This window comes from Chinchilla lanigera, unplaced genomic scaffold (genome assembly GCF_000276665.1).
Source record: "Chinchilla lanigera isolate Chin_1 unplaced genomic scaffold, ChiLan1.0 scaffold00185, whole genome shotgun sequence".
Classification (NCBI taxonomy): Eukaryota; Metazoa; Chordata; class Mammalia; order Rodentia; family Chinchillidae; genus Chinchilla; species Chinchilla lanigera.
The window spans coordinates 22,558-41,739 of record NW_004955586.1 but is presented as its reverse complement, the minus strand read 5'-3'; the positions used below and the strand labels follow the sequence as shown (position 1 = coordinate 41,739).

At 37.5% G+C, this 19,182-nt stretch overlaps 1 protein-coding gene across 1 annotated transcript in view; it reads right to left on the bottom strand.

The window, feature by feature from the left end:
* Map3k15 (mitogen-activated protein kinase kinase kinase 15) overlaps positions 1–19,182 on the bottom strand; it is a gene marked incomplete at its 5' end in the record, with an annotated part of 93,807 nt that overhangs the window by 57,923 nt on the left and 16,702 nt on the right. The window contains 3 exon segments of the mRNA XM_013509902.1: positions 4,487–4,593; positions 6,441–6,609; positions 10,708–10,901. Of these exon segments, the coding sequence (XP_013365356.1) occupies positions 4,487–4,593; positions 6,441–6,609; positions 10,708–10,901 (470 nt within the window).

The following is a 19,182-nucleotide window of genomic DNA, read 5'->3' as shown; positions in this document are numbered from 1 at the left end:
AGCTTCAATATTCAGCTACCATCTTATATTCTCATAGTGTATGACAAACCAGGACTTACACAGGAATGGATCAACAATTTCAAGTGGAAGTCTGTGGTTTAATTTGGTTGTCCCACAGGTGCACAAAATACAAGCTAAAATCTCCTGGAAAGAATGTAATTATGGTATAATATTGTAAACCTTAGCTTTAAAAACTGTTGTATCTAGCACGCTATGCTAAAATTAAGGAATTCTCATCTCAGACCTCTTACTGACCAGCTGTTACTTTTTTGATCCCTCCTTCCCTTTCTTTTTTTCTTTCATTCATTCATTCATTTTCTTTCTTTCTCTCATTCCTGTAAATTGAACCAAATGATTCTAAGTGGACCGATTTTGTGGTTATTTTCACTACTGGGAAAGCAGCAACAAATTTCTCTTCCTTTTGTGATATGCTTTTAGGGACCCAGAGATAAGCCACTATAACAGTGAAAAGATGTCATAATTTTTCTGCTTTGAACAAACATATAATAATCTTTGCTATTTACATAAACATATAAATAAAGATGGGATATTTGTTTGTTTGTTTTTGGGTTTTTTTTTTTTCTTTAGACAGGGTCTTGCTATGCAGTTCAGGCTGACATCAAACTTGAAGCAATTCTCCTGCCTTAGCCTACCTGGTGCTAAGATTAAAGGCATGCACCACTATACCTAGCAAGATGATCATATTTAACAGTGAACATAAACAGAAGAGATAAAAGGAGGCTGACAGCTTCTGCAGAGATGACAAGCCCACAGGGTCCTCCTAGGGAAAGTGTCACTTCAAAGAATGACCTGGCTGGGAAGCCCACAGGCTGACTTAGGTGACTGCCGTAGGTTTTGTAACAAACCTTGGAGCCCCTCTGGTGTGGACTGGATTCAGCCACTGTCATATAATGCTCCCCCCACACACACAAACACACACACTTCTAGCTTCCACAGAGCATCTTCCTCTCTCTATTGCTCCCATTATTTATTGAATGACATTAGACATTCCAATAAAAGCATCATCTACCACTTCCTTTCCAGGTTCTGGGTAACTCAACGAGGTAAAATTTGCCTAAGTTGGTGGTCTTCAGATGCAAGAGGTAGATATGAGCATATGCCTTGAATTTTGTAATAGAACAAAATTTTTTAACAAAGGACTTTGATTCTGATGTACATAATAAATGCCCATCTGCAAAAGCAACAACAAATAAAACTTGCTCATAAAGGATCTCATGTCATTGTGAGGCCAGCAGTTTAACTGCTCTGTGGAAACTTGAAGCAGTTTTGAATGGACTTCCAAATGCAGTGCAGTAGAAGATACCAGGAAAAGCTAGCCAGCCCAAGCCAGCTTTCCAACTGACAAAATATAAGAAAATATAAGTTGAAAATATAAGTTGCCATTTGAGGGTCAAATGCCATTCATCTCTATCAACCTTTAGTAAATAATTTACGGCCATGATTTGCTCCAATTATTAAGAGTCAAAGCTCAACTGTAATGTAGGAAAATTCACCTTTTGCCAATCACTATAAAATAACACCATAAACTTTTCAAAACCATACATAATGCCAAATCCTACTGCAACTATGCTGATATCTGGCCAGGTTGCACCTAAAACAGAAACCTAAAAATCAGAATTGGACTGCATGTATAAATGGAACAAAAGCTGCAATTCTATAGAAAATTCCTAGTTTTCTGGGGGGAAAATGAGACTCCCAGCATTGAGAATTCTGCCTGATCTACAATACAGAGCCACTGTCTAATAGGAAAAAATTATACCAGAAAACAAAGAGAAAAGTGACTCTTTGGCACAATCTTTGCCATTCCATTTCCAAATTGGAAATGAATTTGTCTCAGGATAACCTCCTCCTGCTGCATACATTTCTCACAGAAACCAATCTTCCATTTCAAACCCTGTTACAGTTGCCTCTACAGTGATGAGTCACATATGGCCCTTGGTTTTTATTGAACAAGCCAATTTTTATAGCATTTGTAGTGTGCCACAGAAACTCACAACTGATAATGTATTTAATCCTTATAAATCTAGGATCAATCAAGTGTATACAGGTATAAGTAAATATAACTAAAAACTGAGCCCACTATGCTTGGGGAACAGAGTTTTCAGGCTTAATGAAGACTTCCTTCATTCTTAAAGATGTTCCCTACTACACAATGCTGAATTTAAAGGCCACTGTAGAGTATAGGTACATTTTCATAGAGACTATAAAGCCTTCTCTCCAAAAATGAATCAAAACCCCACTGTTTGCTGGTGTGTGCTCCATGTAAATGCTATATATCCAACAGAAATGTGTACATATATGAATTTTAAAAACCTGCACAAGAATGTTCATAGAAGCACTGTTCTTAGTAACCCCAAACTGGAAACGACCTAAAGATCTACCATCAGTAAAATGAATTGTGCTATACCTAATACTCTGTGGCAATGGGAATGAATGAAGTAGTGATATACATAACAGCACACGTGTGTCCCATAAACATGATGCTGGATATAAAAAAAACAGACATAAAAGAGGGCATACTCTGTAATTTCACTTATGTGAATTCAAGGACAAACAAAGCTATGGAGATAGAAGCTCCAACAGGGATTGTCTAAGGAGGAGAAAGGACTGCCTGCAAAGGGGCATGAAGAACTTCTACAGTGATGAAAATGTTTTCTATGTTGATGGCAGTGTTGTTTACCTGTGTATATCAACTTACCAAACTCAAACTATGTAAGATCTATGCACTTCACTGATTGCAAATTTTATACTCCGGTTTCTCTTCAGATTGTACAAATCTTTCACCTTTTACTGATTGCAAATTTTCCCTCAACCAAAATGAAAGAGATGTGACCCCACATGTGTAAGACTCTTGTTTTGCTCCTATTTTGCTGCTTTCCTGCCAACACTGCTAGAGGCAGGTCAACAACCTATAACCTAATCCAGCTGCTGAAGGAAAGCAGAGCCTGTGAAATTGGGAAATCAGATATGAAAGTCCTCTAACTCAGCTCACCCTGAACCCTCATTTTACTTATTTCCTGATTAAGATGTCAGCCATGGAAAGTTGATAAGGAGATGTCAGAACTCTCCAGTTCTCAAGCTAAGTTTAAATGTCCATGGCTCTCATGATATTCACCTTATGCTGCTCCTCTCCCTATAAGATTATACAGGGAGAGATTTATATCTTATAAATGAAGGAATGGAGATGACAGAACTAAGACATTTAGGCATCTGGAATTTTGGGGGGGTTGAATGTGGCAAATTCCTACCTATAGCCTCCAGATCCAGGCTTGGTGGGGCATATGGCTGCTCAGCTAGAGACTACATTTCCCAGTTTCCCCTGCAACTGCAGTCATGAGACTGAGCTCTTACAAATAGAATGTGCATAAAAATGGCATGTATAAATTCTACTTGCACTGAAGGAAATCACCCGTCCTGAACTTTGTCTTCAGTGCCTCCCTCCCAGTTCATAGGTTGGGACATAGGCAATATCCTAGCTTCAATTATGCCACTAAAGTCAATACTGTAGGTGTTAAGTAAGAGTTACAAAATGGTTGAATTCTAAGTCCCTAAGTGACTCTAGAGCAGTGCTGTACCACTAGACCAGTCTACACTCACTTCTAGCCTGCTATGCTAAAGGAAAAGGTCAGTCTTTTGAAAATCACTGTGTCTGCAGATTCTTTATATCTTAGATAATCTGCATCTTAACTATCACCTCTACCATTTAAACTTTTGAAGTTTGCGGTCTCCAGGCAGGGATTTCTAAGTTTCACATGCTCTATTTAGCTCAGGACTTTGAATTCCCAAGTTCAGACTTACACTAGTACATAAAGATAACACCCTCTTTTTTCTATTATACAATGTCAATATTGTTGCTTAAACATTCCCCACAGTCTATATAAGATTTTACCAACTCCTTAAAGTCTATAGAGTCCTTTTGAAACATGGTTCCATCTTCCATGCTTAGCTGCACTGCCTGTACTTGTTTCACTTGCATCTGTGTTCTCATTGCACTGAATGTTCCGTGAATGCACCTTGTACATGAAGAATTCTATATACTCATACTCTGGTCTGGCCAAATGAAATGGCATTTTTATCATCTCTCCATCCCCTATCTTCTCCCATTCATGAGGTTATTCTTAATAATTCTTCAAAACAGTCCAGAAGACCCCAGAGGGGCTTCTTTAAAACTTTCAAACAGAATGATTCCCTTTTTCTGCTATATTTCCGTATCACTTTGGACAAGATTCAATTAAACCATTTACCACCCTGTGCTATTAGGATTTATTTGTGTCTCCTCTCACAGTCAGAATATATGCTCCGAAGACAAAGTCCATGAGGACAAAGACTGTGCCTTACCCATTTTCCTAACCTTTGCATTGAGCATATAACCTGGCTTATATTTGATTAATGTTGAGTAAAAGTAGGAAGCAGATTTTAACAGGTGGCATGTTTCAAAACCCTGCATACACATTATCATCCTTACCTATTCAGTGCAAATGCATAGTAGAATTTAATATTATGCTGATCAGCCACATCACACATAGGCAGCATCTGCAGCGTTTCTACCAGCTTGACCATTGCATCATAATCCTGTTGGTAAAAGGTCTCAGGATTAGAAAGACAGAGAACAGCTTTTTGCAGATTTTTCTCAATAGTTACAAACATGAGACAGCCTTTCCTTATACAGTTTTAGTAAAGTTACTTGTGGCCTCTACTAGAACAGAAAAAAATCAAGTTGAAGAGAGGAGAGGACAGAGAAGGAACCTCTGATATAAAGGGCACATATGGATCAAAGGAACACTGTTAATCCAAAGGCAACAAAAGAAATCAAGTGAGTCTAGCAAAGTGTAGGAGGGTTAACACCAGTAGCAGAGCTGTGTATTAAAAAATAGCTGGACATATAAATATAGGAAAATAACTTCCCACATAAAGAAAGAAAATATCTTAGTCCTTGTTTTTGCTAGAATCACATTAGTCTAAACCAGGGCTCAGCACTACTGAACTCAGCACTATCGAAGTACTGGACTCCAAATATTCTGCAATGAAATGCTGTCCTGTGCACTACAGGATACGTAGCACCATCTCTGGCCTCTACACAGTAGAGGCCAGCAGTAATTTCCTAACTCACACTCAGTTTTGCCACCCAAATGTCTCCAGATGCTGCCAAATTCCCACAAGCTGAGAATCACTGTTCTAACTGCTGCATAATACCCAGGGAAAAACTGCTACCATGTATGTCTTAGTTGTGTCTCTTCTTATCATAGTAGTGCTATCTGTTATCCTTTGTCATCCAGGCTTAGAATTATTGGTATTGGCCAACTTGGTGGTAGCTATAGTCAGCAGAGAAGGGCTTCCTACTGAAAGCCCATGCCTGTCTCGTGGCTCTGCACCTTGACACAGCTGCCTCAGGAAAGAGAAGGTAGTATATTCCAGGGGGCCTGTAAGTACCATCAATGGAAGGCTAAGACATGAGGGGTTACTTGAAGGCAAGGGTAGAAGAAAGCCAGCAGCTCAAGGGAAGAAGATTTCAAGAGAGGTCAATCCCATAGGGGCATAATTTAATCACTAACATAATCCCTAGTAGCCTTGTAATTAAAATCAGTTAATTGCATCTATTACTAGGTGCATGAGTTCCTTAGTGGATGACTCTGTTCTTGGTCCACATTATAAGTGGATCTCTCCCTTTTTAGATTTAAATAACTATGGCAAACAATTCAGAATTTGTAGAATTCTACAAGTGAGATATGCTATCCTGTGTGCTCCCAGAGGGAAGAGAGGCAAGACATCCTTAGAAATGACTCCATAGCAAATAAAATTGGAGGAAGAAATGCTTGATTTTCTTCATGGCACCATATCCCACAAGCCTTGTCTCAAGAATTCTCCAGCAGCTTCTGATACCTGTCTTAGAATAAACATCTGCGTTCCCTGGGTCCTGTACATGCCTCTGGAATACGTGCTCTGTCACTCGTAAGTGATTGTAAACAAAAAAGGAAGTGAAAAAGGTCTTAGGTTTACTAACAACTCTGTGATTTTGGCTAAGTTACTATATTTCTGTGTGCCTCATTTCTCTTATTTGCAAAATGGGTGTAATTAGGGTAAATCCATACCATAGGGTTAAGAGGATTAAATAAATGAGTTTCAAAAGGCTTGGAACAATGCCTAGCATAAAGTGTATATAAATTATTATAGTCATTGTTTCTTATACTAAGTAGTCCTGCATATGTTATCTCTTGTGAGTATGGTTATACTAGGCTCAACGTGACAAAAATCTCCCCCAAAACTTTTGTCACAGTAGTTAAACTGAATGTTCTATAACCTAGTGATATACCTATTTATATAAAACATCTACATTACCATATACCTGATATAAAAGTACTTCATATAAGGACTTTTTCATTGCAGGGAAAAATTCAGCCTCAGCAACGCATATTTCATACCTGGATATCACGGTAAGACAGGAGTAAATTAATGATGACATCTGCGGTCATAACCTCAACGTGATCCATGCGAAGTTTGATCCTAGCCAGTTCCTCCACCAGTTCACTGCCCTGGCATTGTGCTCTGGCTCTCCGGATGTCATTTAACAAGACTTCTTTGTAGTAAGTACTGAAGCGGGAAATACAAAAAGCCTCGGTTATATCTACAGGCAGCCAAGACTCTTTTTTTTTTGGTACTAAAACACATAGTTCTCACTAACATGTCCTAAGCTAACAGCTGGAGAACTCGGCCTAGACCTGAGTCTCTTTGAAAGAGCATCCAAGAGACACTCTGACTTTGTTATTCACATCTTATAGACATCAACCTGTAGCTTTAAATGTTACAACTTTAAACTTACAACTTTAAAATATTCCAAAGTTAAAATATTACAACTTTAAAATTCTCCAAAGCTAAAATACTCAGACAACATGCAGTACTTTTTTTTAACCAAAAATAAACAAATTAACTTTAAAAGTTACTACTTCAGTCCTTACATTGATTTGTTTAAGACACATCAGTTTGGAATATATTATGGAAAGTGAGTACACACAATAGGAAAGGGGCTGTGTGGTGCAGGAAGCCAGTCAACTACTTCTCTCCACCGAGACCTCCTGGGGGGATGAGACGCCACGCGTGGTGAGTGTCCTCATGGGCAGCTGGAGCACTGGGGAGGCTGCCATGCCCCAAGGGTAGCTCCAGGCTCTGGACCACTCAAAACCAGAACAGAAACAAAAACAAACACCTCACTGTTCATTCACCCTTGAGCCAGCCTCACTGACCAATAGCACCAGGGAACCTTCATTAACTACTTTTCTTCCTTTGTGGTCTGGGGATTAGACCCAGGGCTTTGAAGATGTTAGGCAAGTGCTCTAGCACTCAAATTTATTCAAGGCAGGATCTCACGAATGTAGCCCCACCTCAAATTTGCGATTCTCCTGCCTCAGCCTCCCAAGTAGCTAGGACGGCAGGTGCATGCCACTACACCCGGCTAAATCAAAGTTTTTGCTTGAAATGTGATTATTCAACTATCCTAAACTCTATGGCAGCCCTATAACAATAAGTTGCACATATTCTGAATTTCATAATTTAAACATGATATGGTTAATATAAACTATGTATCTCAACAACTTCTTTCAGGGAAGGTGATACTTAAAAGTTACTTTAAATGACAATGTTAATTCTTGCTCAGAATGACAATGTCAGTATTCTACAGTAGTGGTGGCATCCCCATTATTGCAGATACTGAACCCTGGAATCAAACTTGATTGAACAAATAATTCTTCTGTACAGGTGGGTCCATGTACTATGTGAAGGACTTTTTATTCAATCTACTTTCTCTGATATTTTTAAACATACATATGGCAAGAAGGCATCTTACTTATTTTCCCCACAAATAAGAATCACAAAGCCAAACAAAACCTTCAAAGCCATGAAAGCAAGGGAAATTCACTTGGAAGACATACCTGCCTATTAAGTGTCCCTTTTAGTAGTCACAAAGCTCTCCCTCATTGAAGGAGAGCTGGAAACTAGTGTTGTGACCCTGAACAATCACAAAAGGTCCAGAAGCCATGTGGGGAAGCTCAAGGACACCTTCACCTTTCACCTCTGTCCTCTTCTTGTCATATTTGATTGCCAGAATGTAAAATATGCCAATGTAAAGTGTAAAATTTTTCTAATGTAAAATATAAAATTTCCTTCATATGGGTATCTAGATAATAACAAGAACATATAAAAATATTTAAAGCAATATAAATCCACACCTGAATGTCACCACAGCCTCTCATAAAGCCAATGCTAGTACATGGTACTTGGCTTAAAAACAAAAAATGTCCTAATTTTGTATAGAGAGGTCAACTTACAATGATCACAGATTTATTTAAATATCTTGTCCACTTTCCAAGTAATTTTAAAATAGACACTGGGCACTGCCAAGCAGTAATACTGTCAGCTCATTAAGAAGCTGAAAGACCTAAATGTAGAGAGTAAAATTAAGCTGCTCATTAAAAAGAGAACAGGCTAAATAGCTGTCTCTAGAGAAAGGAAAACAAAACATAGGGTAAGGACAAATGGTACTCACTCTGAATAATTATAAAGCTATGTCACAGAAATGTGCATACAGTACACACTCTGTTCTGATGCTCATAATAATACCTCAGTTACATTTAAACAATGAGGAGATATCCCACAGACAGGGTTCTGATGTAAAAAATATCAGTACATTGTCTTAAATTTATTTCCTTGTTTGTCAACTGTGATTATTCTAATGATGAGTGAATTAGTATAATCGGTCAGTGTTTGAAATTCTGTCATTAATTGAATGAGTCATTAAGTTGGGTGACAACCATCGGCCATTTGGTAGACTATAAAGGTATCAAAGCTATGAAAGTGGTATTAGTTTAGCCTGATGGGTAAATAGTTATACTTTAGTCTTGTTTTCAAAGGTAATTCTGAAAAATTGTTTTAATAAATGAAGAAATCTAATAAGAAGAGCAATTTTTAAGTAAATAAAATACTGACTTAATTATGGCTTAGGGACATCAGATATTCAATAAACATGCAATCATTTCTGTCTCTGGTAACCAGGGAAGATGTTACTCATCAGTGTGAACTTGGAAATGGCTTCAAAGCCCTTTTTAGTACAGGACTCAAGACAGACTTTACAAACCTATCAGAGTCATTACTTGAGCTAAAATATTACCTGCCATCTCTGCTATAGATGTTTTCAACCATAGGCACAATTTATCCTCTCACTAACCATTGCCAGACTCCCTGCCAATCATGGAGTGGAGTCATTCAGCAGACATTTCAAGCCCTTAAAAATTCAACCACATTGGGGGTTGGGGATTTAGCTCAGCAGCACAGTGCCTGCCTGGCAAGTACAAGATCGTGAGTTTGATTCCCGGTACCAGAAAAAAAAACCAAAAAAAAAAAAAAATTCATCCACATCAAAAAAGTTCCTTTCTTCCTAATACACGCATATGCCCAATGAGAAACAGACTTGAACCCATTTCTTACAAAGATGTAACTCATTTGGCAGATTCAAAGCTAGTCTGCCTCCTTCACAGATCCAAAAATAAGGTATTGGGAGAATTTTCTCCTTAAATTCACTAAAATGTTTATTTTGTAATAAGACAATAGTTAACGAGGTATGACTGAATGAGTTGCCAAGAATGTGACACAAAAACTTCATTTGCTCTCTGCATTGTCATGTAGTCACACATATCTAGGATTCCAGTCTTTTCCACTAAACTCTAGAGAAGATAGTCTCCACCCAGAGAAGAGGCAACAGAAGAGAAAAAGGGAGCAGACTTTTAACAAGTATGGAGCTTATGCCAATACTTTAGTAGTAATTCTTCACAGTTCAGGGTACCATGATTTGAGGCAAAGTGTTACATGTAGTTCTTGGCATTTCATTACAAGTCAGTTCTGCCAATGCTTTGGATTTTCATTTGTTTTGGAAGGACAAATCTTCCTGTGACACAACTAACAGGAATAAATCCTTTAAATTGGCTGCCAACAGAACAAGTGGACCCTTTGGTTAAGAGGAATAATTATTCTGCCTTTAACTTTTACAGTAAGGACCCTAAAGGTAAAATTTATCAAGTACTGTGGCTCAAGGAAGGGAACTGACTTTTCCAAGGCTACACAGCCAGCAATCACCCAATCCAGGACCTGCAATTCAAATCTACCCACTTCTGAGTGAGCATTTCACCCTACCTCTACGTAAATCAAGCATGCTACAGGTTAGGATGGCTACAGCTTGACTTAATGCACACAGGTACTCAGTACAAGAACTCAAGGTCAGAATGACCTTACCCTGGCATCTTAAGAACTTCAACACCAGGGGGGTTATAAAGCTATGTTTAAAAATTATTTTGAAACACAGAATCTCCAAGTTGAAAAAATCATTTAAAAACATCACTGACTTAATTCCCTTATTTTCTAGAGTAGTCACAGAGAAGAACAGTTACATATTAAGGTCACATAGGGAGTCAGGTCACACAGAAGCCCAATTTTAGCCTCCTTACTCCAGTTCCACTCTTTTTTGGCTTTACCTCAGTAATTAAGCTTAGTTAGGCACTAAGGGGAAATGATGGATTCCAGGTGATTTTTAAATGATTGGCCGACATTCAGCCATCACAATAATTTCCAAGTGTACTGCCTCCCTGAAAGTGAAGGGAAATATTGGCAAGACTCCCAGCGCTGTTGGCGGCTGATGGGAATTACCATGAAGGCACATGGATGTTCCTGAGGAAGTGAATGAACTTGTCCGTCAGAGATATGCACAGTGGGCTCAGGACAGCCTCCCAGTTGGGCTGCATGCACTCCCAGGTTCGCCTTTGGACTGCATTCTCATAGCAAATGTAACCACCATATGACGTCACAATGTAGGGGATAAAGTAATAATTTCCATTAGATGCCTGAAAAAGAAACAAAAAGGTTGCAGAAAGTTACTGATGTGGAAGCACAGCTGTGGCTTTGGTAAAGTTAGACTTGGTGGGACAGGGAAGGAGATGTATGGGTATGAACAATAATTAATGCAATATCACTTAGACTTTACAAGGCACAAAACAGAAAACCACTCAGTTTCAAAAGCTCTATCACATAAATATATGACAAAAATTTGGTTGCAAATGCTGAACTGATCTAAGCATATTTCTGAACTTCACTGGCAGAAATGTTAGGTTTTTAAGCCTCAGAAATCATATTGATTCATCACATGGCCCCCAAACCAGAGGGAATTTGAACTCACTGATAACTAAGGATTATAATGAGTCATACTGTTTTTCTTTCAGCATTACCATTATTGATAATTTAATACAGGCAAACTATTATAAACTTTGTAGGAAGCAGGTATTAATAAATATGATTACTCTCAGAGAGCTTTTGAGAAGAATCTGTTGAGTTTTTTTTACCCTTAATACTCAGGTAAAACAGTATCTTCTTATGGAATAATTACAGTTTGACTGTGAGTTATGATCTATCATCAAGCACAAACATTTATTTCTAAAAAGCATTAAATTAATGCTCAATTTTCAGCACATTTGGAGGCTAAAAATACATTTTCCACATGACATTCCTCTATCAATTAATCTTTTGCTATACTGCCATGAAAAGCAACTAGCTTAAAATTTCAAACTTTTAAATTCCCATATCTCCATTTAGTTTTAAAGAATTTATATGATGCTACAAAATAATTCACCTGACTTCTTCCAGTTTTTAAACTAAACTAATGAGGGTATCTAGGTAATTTGACATGATGCAGACATAAACTCAGAAAATATACCTTCTCCAATAGTGGGACATCAAATAAGGGATAAGTCTTCTAAAAGAAATTCAGTAATTACAGAGGCAACTGTCAGAATGTTACCATCTCAGATAAAACAGAAGACTTGGGAAACCTTACAACATGGTGGAACTAGTTTCACACATATAGAGTATATGGAATACATTTTTAAGTTTTCCTTTTGAATAAGATGTTTACACAGATAGGTAGCATTCTTATTTCTATATTAAAATAACTGTCCTAAAACTATCTCACTCTATCTCTCCCTTCCTCTTTTATCTTGTTGAGAAGCAATGGTCCTGAAGTGCCATATTTTCAACTCTAAGACAAAAAAGCAAGTACCAGTGTTGCTCCACTAAAACATATTCTAGACTAGATCAAGTAACCTCTTTTATAAGGGCTAGATGGTCAATTTTTCAGTTTTGCAGACCTCACCATATATGTCCCAACTACTCTACTCTGCTGTGCTGTTGTAGCATGAAAGCACATGCAGACTACACACAGACATGAGGGTGTGGTTGTGTGCTGATAAAACTGTATGGACACTAATTCAAATTTTTACATGTACTGAAATAATCTTCATATTTTTTTGAGACAGGGTCTTGCTATGTAGTTTAGGCTGGTCTTTAACTCACTATGTAGCCCAGGCTGGCCTTGAACCTGCAGTAATTTTCCTGCTTCAGCCTCCCAAGTGCTGGGATTACAGGCATGTGCCATCATGTCCAGCTTTCTTTTCATATTTTCCAACAATTTAAAAAGGAAAAAACGTCTTTGTGCATAGGCCACGCAAAGATAGGTAACAGATCAGCTTTGTCTTGACTAAGCTTCCTGATAGCTCATTATCCCTGCAGGTAGGGTTTTCTTAGAATACTTATCCTGCTGTACAGCAGCAGCCACAGACCATCCCTGTATTAGCACTGTCTTAGTTACTTTCTTATTGCAGAGACAAAATATCTGATACTAACAACTTAAAGGAGGAGAGGTTTACTTTGGCTCATGGTTACAGTCCCTGGTCAGCTGGCTCCATGGTAGAAATGGCAAGGTGGAAGGGCCTGGGTGGAAGAATGCTGTTCACATGAGTATGACTAGGAAGCACAGTGTGAAGGGAGGAAGCAGGGAAGGAGATACACCCTTCCAGGTCATGCCCTCAGGGGTCCATCTCTTCTGACAAAGTCTACTTCCTAACAGCACATTTAGCTATGAATTCATCACTGGATTAATCCACTGATGGGTACTGTGACCCCCATGATTCAGTCACCTCCCTAAAGCCCTACCTCTGAACACAAGGCTTGTGGGGGACATTCTAGATCCAAACCAGAACAGATTATTAAACCAAACCTCTCAAAACACAAATGCCAATTCTATAGGTACAAGGGGTAAAATTTCAGCTGTGAAGGTGGTTCATATCTACGTCTTTGAAATCACTAGGAATTGACTGCATTAGAGGAAAAAAGACCCTTCCCCTCCCTGTAATACTGTCAATTTATCAGAGACTGAAATTGGCCAGAAAAGTAAGGCTTTGGTAGGTTCCTTCCTCTTCTATGTCAAAAAAGCCATGCTAATAAAGTAAATTAAATGTCACTCATACATTCAGAGGTTAAAATATTTTTTCTTCTACTTAAAACTGGTTGAAACTATGGCAAAAACAAAACCAAACCAAAAAATCTTCCTATTTCAGACCGAGGAGGAGGAGGGAGGAAAGGACTATGTTGATCAGTGAGGTCTAGAAGGTAAATTACAATAGAAGAAGCACAGCTTATTTTCAAAAATGTTACAGCTAGGCTGCAGGTGTGAGGAGCTCCTAAAATCCTGTTCTCAGAAAAATAACTGTAACTAGTAAAAATTCTTATTAAAAAAAAACATTTAAAATCTCCTTAAATTGTCCTAAGGGTATATGGAGAAACAGTGTATCCAATAAAATTGATTAAATCTTGGTAAGAACAATGAGATTCTATAGCATTTGAGCTATAACCTGTTCCTCTCCCAGGCTTAACCCCTAGTGATAGATGTTCAAATGGGTGTGGCAAAGATGATGAGGCGTCCTCATTCTTAGGCCGTAGTGACAGACCAAGCTACCAACACCCTCATCCACCACAGCCTGTTGTAAAAGCTCTAGACCAGGCAAGTGTGGTCAAGAAAACTAGGACACTCTTTTACCACCTAGCCCCACTCCCACTTAGACAAAGAAGCTCTATTTAGGCAAAGCAAGGCCACCAACAACCTTGGGCTGATTGCTCTTGCCCCATCTCACTCATACGGTAAAAGTTCAGTATCAAGAACCTTCATGCTATTAAAGAATTTCTGTTAATTTTGTTAGCAGTAACAATAGATATTGTGATTATACATATTTCTCTTAATTTAAAAATGCTGTGGTTATTTTAAAAAACCTTCATAAGAAGACCACAGTCTGCCAACTCTGCCCAATGCCTAACTCATAGAACAGAGTGTCACCCCCAAGAGAAGCCATTTTCTCTACCACCAGCCCCCACAGAAGCAGTTCAGAGCCCTCCCTGGGGAAGAGGCAGACTGTAAGAACAGACAGCTCTGTAGCTCTGTAGCTGTCAGCACACCAACTGATTTTATGGATGACACTGCAGGGAAGTTCAAGCCTACGGGCATTGAGAACACATGGAGATTTTAGTGGCAGGCAGTCAAGAGAAGGCTGGTAGCTCTGTGGTAACAATGACAAAGAGGTCCACAATCCGGTGTATCATAGTCAAAATTTTGAAAGACAGAGATAAAAGAGATGGAGATAAAATGTCATGTACAAGAGTTCAATAGATTAATATCTGACTTTTCATTAAAAATAATGAAGGTCATGGAAAAACCTATTCAAAGTGCTAGAAAAAATATCAACCAATAATCCTGCACTCACTAAAACTATCTTTCAAAAACACAGTTTAAAAAGACATTTATAGATAAACAAAACTGAGATAATGTCATACAAGCAGACCATCTTACATAAATGCTAAATGAAGTTCTTCAGGCTGAAAATGACACCAGACAGTATTTTTTTTTTTTTTTTTTTTTTTTTTGGTACAGGGAGTCAAACTCAGGACCTTGAACTTTCCAGTCAGGCGCTGTACCACTGAGCTACATCCCTGGCCCTAGACAGTAATTTTAATCCACATGATAAAAACAAAGAACATCAATAAAAGTAGTCATTATGCAATTATAAAAATATGAGTACAAATTACCTTCCGTCTCCTGATTTAGAAAGTAAATACAGAAAATGATGTATATACTCATTTTGGGGGGCTTAAAACATATATAAATGTAATCTATTTGACAGTAAGAGCAAAAATAAACCATACAGGGAGGAGAAAACATGTCCTGGAATAAGGAAATGACACCAAATGGTAACAAGTCCATAGGAACGAATGAACAGAACTAAAATGGTAAACAAAAAGGTTAATGTAACACACATATTGCCCTCCACACACACACTTCAAATGTAAGTATAACAAAAGTACTTATAAACATTGTAACTAAATAATACAGAACCTCTGAAACAGGTAAGTAAAGGCAAAGGAATCTAATCTATTTGCATAGAATTACTGTATCTTAAAACTGTTTCCAAAACAAACATTTCTGCTGGAATCTTGTCTACAATATTCTTCTAGTAAAGCTACTCTTCTCAAATCATACCAGAGTAAACTGGTCCTACTCAAACCCTCAATAATGAGGTGCGGAAAATGAGATTTTTGACAAACACATTGTCTGTCTTGTGACAGGTTCTTATTTAAGAAGGCAGAGCAATAATAGCAGCAGAGACTGATGAAGTCTTCCCTGAAACTAGGAGAAGAGCTGATCCTTCGAGCAAATGGTTAGCTAGAGTCAGAGAAAAATGAGGAGAAAGAAAGTAAATGCATGGACTCTGAAACCAGCTGAGTGAGCTTAATGAATAGGACTGAAGAGACAGCAGGAATCTGGAGTCTTGAAAAAGGTAAAAACATTTCCTTTGAGAAAATCTTTCAGAAGATAAAAGTTTAAGAAATTTGATAGAAATCGGGAGTAATGACTACACTGCAAAAAACAATTCATAAATTTGCAAAGGAAAGTACAGGCTTTGAAGGCAAGTACTTTTGTTCTTACAAAGAGGAAGAATAGGCCCAAACATCTTCAAGTGATGGAACACATTCACACTTTTGCTGACAGAAGACCAGAAATTAAGAAGAAAAACAATGATTAGCATAACACATGCTCAATAGCGAACTGCTATTTTTGTTACTTTTTAAATGGAGACCTTTTAAGAATCCAGCTCATTTCAACAAATAAAGCAAAGGCAGCTTAGTTTCCTGCATAAAGCAGCATTAGAACAAGTATTCTACCCATATTAATATGTTCATCCTTATTTTAAAAATTCTTCAAATATTTCCCAAATGATGATTCTGATATAGTAAATTCAGAGAGCAGAGTAAAAGCCACTTATCCCTGGCAGTCTATGGGGTAGGAAACAAAAAAATCTGTGTATAAAACTTTTAGTTTCCAATCTGAAATTGGTATTTTCTAGAAATACTAGCATCTATAAATATCACTACCATGAACAGACTATCCTATATCTTCACAAGGTTAAATAGGTGTTTTTCATAAGGACTCATTACAAAAGCTTAGTAGGTCTTAAATGCTATAATTTTAATGCCTTCCTGATACACTATATAAAACACACAACCGTTCTTCCTGATACACTATATAAAACACACAACCATTCTTCTACCGCTGTACTTTGTTTAATTTGTAATTTTCCTTACTATAAGTATCACCAAGATGAACATCTTTGCACATGGCATCTTTGTACTGTAGTCTTTTCCTAAACGGTTTCCCAGGAGTGAAGTGACTAGGTTAAGTTTAAGCTTCCAGTGGCCAAATTATCAAAACAGATGAAGCAATTTACACTCCCACCAGTAGAGTCTGAGGGTATGCCAATTTCATCACTCTCTCAGCAGAACTGGCAAATGTTTTGTTTTTTTACAGCTATAAAGTTAAGTGAGTAAGAAATACCTTTATTAGTACTGAAACAGGAACTAAGTCTCACCTCAAGCATAGCAATGTGGTGAAGAATTCAAAGAACTGAGGGCTGAAATATTAGGTCTACCTTAACATAGATGGATGATCCCAGAAACTGGACTTACTTATTTACAACATAGATGATGTTTTTTTTTTTTTTTTTTTTGGTTTTTCTCCAGTACCGGGAACCGAACTCACGACCTTGCGCTTGCCAGGCAGGCGCTTTTAGCCACTGAGCTAAATCCCCAGCCTGGACTTACTTATTTAAACTTCAGTTTTCTCATCTTTGGAATAAGAACAATAATGTCAACCTCTTCAAGCAGTAGAGGCTTAAATATGGCCATTTTTGTCAAGTGTGTTGCACATAATGGGTACTCAATAAATATTAGTTACGTGTAATAGTTGTAGACTTAACTAGGAGTTCTAAATATAGAGTCTATTAACTCTTGGAGGTCTGTGAACCTGAATGAGAAAATTTCCATCTTTGTCATCATTTGCTTTCAATCAAATGATTACTTCCTTCAACTAAGAATGTAGGCAACACAGTCTAGTAGTATTAGCAAGATCTGAATTGTATCTCTATTAGAAACCATACAATTATTTGTATCATGTTACAGTTCCTTTTAAAATACAGTACATTTCAAAATAACTTTTATACCCATCACTATTCTAAAATTATGTCATTTTTAGATCAACTATTCGACCTTAAGATATTAGTAAAGTAGCACACAAGTAACTATACACAACTTTCAAAATTACTTTGATAAATTACATTTAAATACAATTGGTCTTTATAATCTTTCATATTTAAAGTATATTAAAACCTATTCTGAAAAGGGGCTCATAGGCTCCATCAGACAGACAAAGGGGTCCTATACCCCCAAATGTCTAAGAATTACCACTCAAGGCTCTTTGTAGATATGTCACACTGAATAGCCTATTTCCCTAAAACATCAATGTTCTTCAGTGAGCTTCACATATGAAGCTTTCTACGAATATAGTATACTTTTAATCCACAAGGAGTTGTCTGGATTCTCCAGGATGGCCAAGGAAATCAGAGTATACTGGGGCCTCACTCAGATGTCCACTGCAGTCAGTCATGGTCTCTAACCTAGGATTTGCTCCTCATTCTCAGCTGGTTCCACTGTAGACTTCCTGTGCAAGGTAGCCAAAGATGCAAGAAAGCCAAGATGGAAACCCAAGTCAACAGGCCTCATATCAATACTTATTATTTATGGTTAGCAGCAGGTAGGGAGCTGGTCAATAGCAGCAATAGGTTCATAAATTAATTCTTCAGAGCAAATATGACATGTAAAAGTTTATCCTAGCTGACTTCATAACACTTTTCAATTTGACCTTCCATAGAACATTTTTTATGCGATATAAACATTTAATCTGTGAACACATGGCCTAGTCAGAAGAGGGGGGAAAAAAGCACTAATGCCAGATGATCTATGGTTTAACATCATCCAACATAAACTGAGTTCCTAGCACTTGCAGAAAAATGTACATCTTGATTGCCAGCAGAATGTTGTGTTTTGGAGTATGTATCTGGTTATACAAATGTGCCACAAATCCTTCAGGAAAACCCAATCTAAAAATTCCAGAAGATTTTCCCCAAGCAAGTTTAGTGATCACAGGAATAAACATGGGCAACACATTTTTTAAAAAGGTATTTCATATGATCATGCATAATAAAGTCAATTTATAAAGAAGAAAATCCAAGTTGATACACCCTTAAAAATGATTACAAGGCTTAAACTTTATAAATATGTCTCTATCTAGCCATTTACTAGAAAATTTTAAAAATCAGCACACATACATGTCCAGGAGAATATAGGTTTTTGTTTTAAGACCAGTGCAAAAAGCATTCATTCCACACTGTTACTTTTCTATATTTATCTGGTCATAGGAAATATGAATATATAAAAGCTTTGTAACAATTTTAACAGGATATTGAGGCTATTATGTGAATATAAGGTAAATGAAAGGCTGGGGATTTAGCTCAGCGGCATAGTGCCTGCCTGGCAAGCGCAAGGTCGTGAGTTCAATTCCCGGTACTGGAGAAAAACCAAAAAACCAAAAAAAAAAAAGGTAAATGAAGACATCCCTACTGGAAACCTGCCACATAGTACTAACTGAGATATTGAAGTTGATCTACTTTATTCAAACAACTAAATGACTATCACATAGTCACAAAATTATTTCAGTACTGGTACAGATCTCAGAAGTACACTCATTAACTGTCTCATCCTATACAGGAAATTGAGACCCAGGGACTTTAAGCAACAGGCTTACAGATGACTAAAGAGCCAGACAAATCTCAGGCCCTTCCTTCTTCTCAGGATTTTTGTCACTGTCATGTCAGCTTTATTCAGATATATCTTTTTTTTTTTTTTTTTTTTTTT